We start from the raw sequence: 8,263 nt of genomic DNA on the forward strand, positions 1-8,263 counted from the left end.
TATATATATATATATGTGTGTGTGTATATATATACACACACACATATATACACACACTATATATACACATATATCTATGTGTATATATATACACACACATATATACACACACATATACACACAATATATATACATATATACACACGTATGTATATATGCATGTGCATGTACATATATGTATGTATGTATGTATGTGTATGTATATACGGATATGTATTTTTTTAATTTTCAAAACTCACAAGCTATTGATATGATTTTCCAGTCAGGTATTACTAAGTACTGGATAAATAGCAACCCAGCTCAATATGGATTTCCTCAAAAATTATTAAACCATTTCAATGCTAACTCATTAAGGGAATGTTCAGTACATTATTTTGTGTTACAGTGCCTGGCATCGTACTTAATAAACATTAATACTCAGTAAGTATCTATGCGTGGTGGGTGATAACCATAGATGTTTTGACACACCCTGAATATTTTTAATACAGTCTGGATATTTTTAAACACCTCTTTTGCTTTTTCTCATTGTTTGCTTAAATAGTTATTGTTCACCACAGAATTACAAGAGAAAGAGGAGTTCAGAGCCTGTAACTTTCTTCCTTCTATGGTTTCCAAATGTCTGCAAAGCACTGACCAATCCTTCAAGTTCAACTGAGCTGGCCCCTAATCTAGGTGGGATGGCTCCTGCTGTGTTTTCAGTGCACTCAGGTCTACTTCTGCTACAGGATCTGTCCCAGTGTGCTGTAATGTTCTGATCAGTTGTCCGCTTTTCATCTAGATCACTCCTCAAATTTTCTGGTCTCAGTATTTTTTTTATATTTTTTAAATGCACTGGGAGCTCCAAAGTTTCATGAGTGTGTGTGTGTGTGTGTGTGTGTGTGTGTGTGTGTGATGGAGTTTATTGATCAATATTTACCATTAGAAATTAAAACACTTTAAATTATTAACTTTAAAAATACACGTATTACTTGTTAACAAATAAAATTTTTATGCTAAAATAGATACACTTTTCAAACCCCTCCAAATTGTATCTGACTTTTGCAAACATTTTAACATTTGACTATATAGAAAACAGCTAGATTCCCCCATCTGCTTTCCAACTTCTATAACATTGTCAGGTTGTGTAGCTGCTGGAAAACTCCACTATATACTTGTGAGAGAATGACAGTGAGAAAGACAAATAATTTCTTGATATTATTAGTGAAACAGTTTATACCTTATAGACTCTTTAAAAGGGAATTAAGGACCCTGGGAATCTAGAGCGCATCTCTAGAGCCTCTGTTTTAATAATAAGCTCAATGGGAGTCACAGTAGACCTTTTCTCTATAACCTCATAACCAGGAATGCTTCACAATGCATAAGTATACAACAAAAGCCTTTTCAATTCATGAAAAAGATGGACTATATGAATAAATGACTAAACTCCAGCTGTTTTCTACTTTACTTAATGAGAACTTCTAAAGAATGAATCTATAAAATGTTCAAAAGTGAAAGACAGTAATTAAGCACTAATTACCATCCATCTGAATGAGGAGCTCAGACTTCACTCTGCGACTTGCCTCATGTTCATCAGAGGTTCCTCTTCGACTACAGATGGAATCTATTTCATCAATGAAGATTGTGGTAGGGGCATAAAACCTAGCCTTTGTGAAAATATTTTTTAAAAAAATCAATGATTTCATAAAGCAGTCCAAATACTTCTAACTATGAGATCTCTTTAAAACTGGCAAACAAAAGTTCACACTGCTTTAATGCTGCTACCATCTAGTTATAAAGGAGGCTAACTGAAGTAGTCACAGGTTGCATGAGAGATACATTGGGTTCCTATACTATGGTTTTTAATTTTGTGTTTGGAAATTTTCATAATGAAAACTTCTTTAAAAGATAAGTCAGCCTCTATCATTAAGCATGAAAGGAATAAACTTTAATAGAGAACAATTTCTAACCGAGTTCTAGAAACATTAAACACACCTTTCCATTTCACCTGCTCACTAGACATGAAGAAAACATCAATCAACCCACACTTAGCCAAGGTTTTCTCATTTCCACTGCAGAGTGCCAAAGGGCCTAATTCAGAAGGAAGATACACTGAAGGCACACCAACTACCTCCCAAATCCACCACCACCCATTTCTCATGAGCATATCCAAACTATCAGAATACAACCACGCTGTCCTTTTCACAGTGACTCCTAGGTGAACCAACTAGATTAAGGGGGCAGAATCTATGCAAACAAGAAATCTTAATGCATAACTCACCATTTCAAACAACAGACGGACTAACTTCTCAGATTCACCTCTATATTTAGATGTCAGTGTGGAAGAGGAAACATTGAAGAATGTTGTACCACATTCAGTGGCAACAGCTTTAGCTAGCATAGTCTTACCAGTTCCTGGGGGTCCAACCATCAGCACACCCTGAAATTTCAAGAAGATCAATTTAAAATGACTGATCAGATTAAATTTTTTTCATGAACAATCAACTTTTACTGTTAGTAATGAAAGTTTTCCTATTAAGAACCTTCAGGTACATTTAGAAAGAAACTCTGCTGAGCTTAGCACAAGGTAATTCTATATAGTCTTACATACTACTTAAGAGTGATTTTTCTGTTGAAACATAATGAAAACAAGGTATTTCCTATTACATGTTATGGTTTGCATCTAGGTGTCCCCCCAAAGCTTTATGAAGTCATGGAGCAGACTTCTAGAGTTTGTGATTAACCTCATGAGCCAATGGGATTAAGGGTACGAATGCTGCTGGGATTATGGATGTGAGTACTACACTCAGCCTGTGGTGGATAGCCTGAATGCAACTTAAGGGAGACAGACTTGCTCTCTGCAGCCACTGTTGCTGCTACTTCTCCATTTGTTCTTGCTCTTTGCCATTGCCATGAAAGGTTGATCTCTGCTATGTGCCACTCTGCCTTGGAGCCACCTGAGTATGGACTGAAATCTCCATTAACTGTGAGCCCAATAAACCTTTCTTCCCTTCATTTTGAATGTCAGGTACTTGGCCCAGCAACAACAGAAGAGTAAATGAGAAGGAATTTGGTACCAGAGAAGTGGGGTCACTGTTGTGACTAAACATGACCATGTAGATTACAAGCTTTTGGGAATGGCTTATGGGAAGAGACAGGAAAGGTTCGGAGATGTCACCTACAAAAGAAGCACTAGAACAGCTTCAGCTGCTGTGTATGGGAGATTCTGTACAGAGCTCAGAAGACAAGAAGACTGATAGAAATCCTGCCTGTAAACACCAGGCTGGGAAGGTTATTACTGGGAAGAAGTACTGCATTGACTGTTGGACTTTGGATGATTTGTGTTATGGTTTGGCAGAAAGTTTGTCTGCATTTTGCTTGTGTCCAGAGAAATTGCCTGAGACTGAGATTAATCGAGATGGACTAATCTGGCAAAAGAAATGTCAAAGCAGCCAAATATTGAGGCAATGGTATGGCTATTGTTGGGGGTTTTAGCCAGATTGTTGTTGAGAATGAAGAGCCGAGATGACTTAAAATGATGTGCATTTGGCCAGAAAGGAAGTTGCAATAAAGCTGTGGAATGCAAAGATAGCTGAGAGGATCTACATTGCAGAGAGGGAACAAGAGAATCAAAAGGATGGCTTGAGGCCATCACTGAAAGCAGCAGGTCTCCACCCTTTGCAGCCTCAGAATTGCAAGCAAGACAGACTTTGCCTTGAAGAGAAAGCCACAGAGCCCCATGATCCAGAATGGCGTTGGTGGCCAAACCAGGTTCCAGGATGGCACTGGCATACAGAAATTTGTTCCTCAGAATCAGGGTTAGAGTGCTGAGCAATCCAGGCACTTGACCCCTACAGACAAAAGAGAGGAAAACCCAGCTACTGCTCCAGCTGGCAGCAGACCTTCGTATTATCCATGTGACATTGGTTTTAGGTGCATACAGAATTTAGGAGCTCTAAGGTTAATCAGGCTTTCACCCAGATTTCAGAAGAAGGCATGGGAGGCCAGGCAGTGTGCCCTTGGGACAGCAGTATATAAAGCTCTGAGGGAGAAGCCTATTCAGTGGAAACCCCAGAACTTTGAAAAAGCCAGGAATGTGGATCATCAAAAGAAAACACCAAGGAGGGATCAAAGAAGGCCTAAGAGAGAAGCCATGAGAGCCAACACCAAAAGTGCCATAGGGGCAGAGCCATGTAAAGTCTTTGGAGCTCACAACTCATCAATGCTTTGGATGTTCCATGTGGAACTAAAGGAATTAATGTTTGCCCTATTGCATTTTGCACTTATATTGGTCCCAGTGCTTTGTATTTTCCCATTTTTGTTGTTGTTGTTGTCGTTTGTTTGTTTGTGGAACCGGGGATTGAACTCAGGCCCTTGCGCTTGCCAGGGAAGCACTTATTCTACTGAGCTATTTTCCCCAGCCCTTTCCCATTGTTTTTAACTTTTGGAATGGTAATGTTTATCTTGGGCCATTGAATGTTGTTTTTATTTGTACAGGTTATCACAGCTAAGAGTTTGTCTTAGGTCTTGGAGGAGACTTGGGACTTGGACTTTTCAACAATTCTGAAACTGTTAGGACTTCAGCAATTCTTAGAGATGGACTAAAATGCCTGTTGCATGAAGGAATGCGCAAGAGTCTTTGGGGGTACAGGGACAGAATGTTATGGTTTGTGTTTAGTTGTTCCCCCAAAGCCTCATACAGTCATGGAGCACAGACTTCTACAGTTTGAGATTAATTCATGATCAAGGCTGGGATTATGGGTCTTAGTACTGTTGGGATTATGGGTATGAGTACTACATCCAGCCTGGAACAGATAGCCTGAATGCAACTTAAGGGAGACAGACTTGTTCTCTGAAGCCACTGCTGCTGCTACTTCTCCATTTTGTTCTTTCTCTTTGCTACTGCCATGAAAGGTTGCTCTCTGCCATGTGCCACTCTGCCTTGGAGCCAGCTGGGTATGGACTGAAATCTCCAGTAATTGTGAGCTAAATAAACCTTTCCTTCCTTCATTCTGGGTGTCGGGTATTTGTCCCAGCAATGAGAGAAGAGTAACTGAGACACATGTAGAACCACACATGTCTTTCCTGCTGTAAAAGATAAATTCTACTTTGCACAATTCACTTACGTAACTTTTACTCAAAGATAAAGATCCACTTAGGAGTTCAGTTAACTCCAATGATAATTCAAACAACCAAATTGGCTATAAATGCATCAGTTTAATGTGTTCCACAGTATGCATGCTAAAAAGTGTTACTGATGAAAGTTACTGAATAGAGACTGAAAACTAAACTCATTGCTTATTTCTGAAAACAAATATTCTACAAAAACAAACCAGTGAGGCATAAAAATGACTTAAGGAAACCAATCCTCTAAGTCTTAAAGAGTAATAAATTTTTAAGTATCACCTTTCCACACTTTCATTGAGTTTATTTTTTATTTTTTTACTTTTTTGGCAGAACCGAGGATTAAGCTCAGGCCCTTGTGCTGGCCAGGCAAGCACTTATTCTACTGAGCTATCTCCCCGGCCCTCATTGAGAGTTTAGCTAGATTGTCAATGTTACTTTTTTGGCATAATGGTTTAATACAGAATAAGGGAGAGGAATTCTAGGCTAGTTGCTAATTGAGTTTGATAAGCTTCTGGAGGTTTAAATTTTGAAAACTGTACATACATTAAAGTCCCATAAACTCCAAATTCAAAAATTTCCAAGCCTCTTTCTAGCCATAAAATTTAGTTACACAAAGCAATCAGGGATCACCTAGAACTGACACACAAGAATTTTGTTTCGTGTGTGTAATAGTTTGTGCATGTGGGCGGTATTAAGGACTGAACTCTGGTACTTGGCGATGAGCTATATTTCCTGCCCTTTTTATTTTTTGACTTTATTTTTAAATTTTTAGACACGGTCTCCCAAAGTTGCTAGGCAGGGCTCCAAGTCAAATCCTTCTGCCTCAGCCTGCCTTCATACGGGGATTAGAGGCACACACTACCGCACATTTTTCAATTTACTAGTTTATAAAAATTTGTTTGCTTTGTAGGGAGATTTTAACTACATGTGAGACTGAGATTTTGAAAACTAAATGCAGGGGCTGGGGAGATGGCTCAGTGGAATAAGCACTTCCCTGGCAAGCGCAAGGGCCTGAGTTCAATCCCTGGTTCTTCCAAAAAAGAAAAGAAAGAAAACTAAATGCTAACCAATACTATTGACACTATTATGGGGCACAGACACAGAAAAGCTCATACTTTTCTAATATCCCCCATTCAATGCCCTTTTAGCTCCTGTAATGTCAGTAATGTTACTGCCTCCAACAGGAGTTAATTTCTGACCCAGAATCCATATATTCACAGATGAGTACGCTATCTGTAAGTTTCATCACCTCAGGACATTATTCCTTCAATCATCTCCCATCTTTCCTGCATCTCCTTGTCTGAAGGCTCTTTTTCCTCAGTATAGAAACATACGTAAATCTGTCAGTTTTTAAAATATCCTTCACTTGACCCTATAAATTCTTTAGCTAGTATCCAACTCTCCTTCTCTTCACAGTAAATACAGAAGTGATTTATGCCATTTCTTCTTCATAGGGTACAATCTGACTTTAGCCTATCATTTCACTAAAATTAGGTAATTTACTACTCCAATGCCTCTGTTCCAATCTTACCTCCCAGGCTTGCCTCTGATCTCTGAAACTTCTGACACACTGCATCGTCTTCCTTCTGTATTTTTTACCCCCTACATTGGGTTCTCTAATACTGCTTTTTATCCAACACTCTTATCCTGGCTATTTTCAGTGTCTTTCAGATTTCCTCCTCCTTCATCCCTTATACTTCAAAAGCAATTCTAAATCTTTTGCTCATTTCCCTTTATAAAAGTCCTGAACAAATTAAGCCACAACACTATCATCAACTATCACTTACACCTTATAATTTAAACTCAAACTCAAATCCCAAGCTCCAGGACTTTATTTCCTCTTACCTGCTGAGTATTTACCTAAACATACTTTGTCTCTATTTAAAGAGATCCTGATTCTTTCTCATCAATTTTGGAATCAGTTCACTGTACTTTGTGGAATAAAGCATTTGGACTGCTTTTGTCTCCAATATCTGGAGAGAAGCCTCTAGTACCTTGGAATTTAGTGAGTGAATGAGTGTCTTTCTTATTCACATTGGGTTCTGACATTTTATGCTAATGAGGTAACACATGTAGGGTCACTGTATAGTTTATGCTCGCATATGAGACTCAGGATGATAGCTGACCATGCTAGGAACATTAACCATGTGATAAAGAATTGGAGGTTTGAGGCATATGATATCAACTCAACTTGTAGGGAGAGAAAGAAGATTGTGGTTTGACATCCATGGCAACGATACAATTCATCATGGCTACATAATAAGATCCCAATGAAAACAGTGTATACTGTACCAGGTGTGGTGATGGCTATAATCCCAGCTACTTGGCAGACTGTGGCATAGGGATCTAAAGGTTGAGGTTAGCCTGGGCAACTCAATGAGGCCCTATCTCAATATTTTAAAAAATTAAAAAGGGAGGAGGTATAGCTTAGTGGTAGAACACTTACCTAGCATGAAAAAGGTCCTGGGTTCAATCCCAGCTACTACAAAGAGAGAGGAGAAGAGGAGAGGAGATGACAGGAAAGGGGGAATGAGCAGGGGAAAGGAGAAAAGAGAAACCAAACCAAAAGCTTTTGGACATGACAGCCTGGAAGAGCTTCCACATGTGGTTAACAGTATTCAAAGCTGGCTGGGGAGATTGCTAAGTGGTCTAAGCTTCCTGGCAAGAACAAGGACCCAGGTTTGATCCCTAGTACTGTAGGCTATGCTGGCCCCAGAACCCCAGGCATGCCATGCCAGCCATCAAAACCAGGAGTGGTGGCACACACCTGTAGTCCCAGCACTGAGGCAGCTGAGACAGAACAATCTTTAAGAGTCTGAGCTGTGTGGCAAAACCCTGTACCAAACAAACAAACAAATAGAATATTTTTTATAATTTTTAAAGAGCGTTCAAAGCAAGGAAGGAGGTGTTTTTTGAAGGAGATATTTTTTTAAAATTTAAACATTCACTGTGCATTTTGATCACAACTCAAACATATGTGTCAAATAAAAATTTTAAAATATGCTAGAGGGATAAATCTTCAAGGTGTGAGAAGCAGTCAAAATGCCACAAATGGTCCAAACTGTTCAGGTCGGGGCTGGGGAGATGGCTCAGTGGAATAAACGCTTCCCTGGCAAGCACAAGGGCCTGAGTTCAATCCCTGGTTCCGCCAAAAAAAAAA

The 8,263-nt window shown here is 39.2% G+C and overlaps 1 protein-coding gene across 3 annotated transcripts in view; it reads right to left on the reverse strand.

Moving 5' to 3' along the window:
- Window positions 1-8,263, reverse strand: part of Katnal1 (katanin catalytic subunit A1 like 1) — a 119,063-nt gene that overhangs the window by 13,423 nt on the left and 97,377 nt on the right. For all 3 annotated transcript variants that reach the window (XM_023715088.1, XM_023715090.1, XM_023715089.1), the window contains exons 7-8: window positions 2,258-2,416; window positions 1,517-1,643 (exon numbers count right to left, since the gene is read on the reverse strand). In XM_023715088.1, coding sequence (XP_023570856.1) covers window positions 1,517-1,643; window positions 2,258-2,416 — 286 coding nt within the window. The remainder of the gene's footprint in view (window positions 1-1,516; window positions 1,644-2,257; window positions 2,417-8,263) is intronic.

The sequence above is a fragment of the Octodon degus genome, unplaced genomic scaffold (assembly GCF_000260255.1).
Source record: "Octodon degus isolate 3935 unplaced genomic scaffold, OctDeg1.0 scaffold00038, whole genome shotgun sequence".
Lineage (NCBI taxonomy): Eukaryota > Metazoa > Chordata > Mammalia > Rodentia > Octodontidae > Octodon > Octodon degus.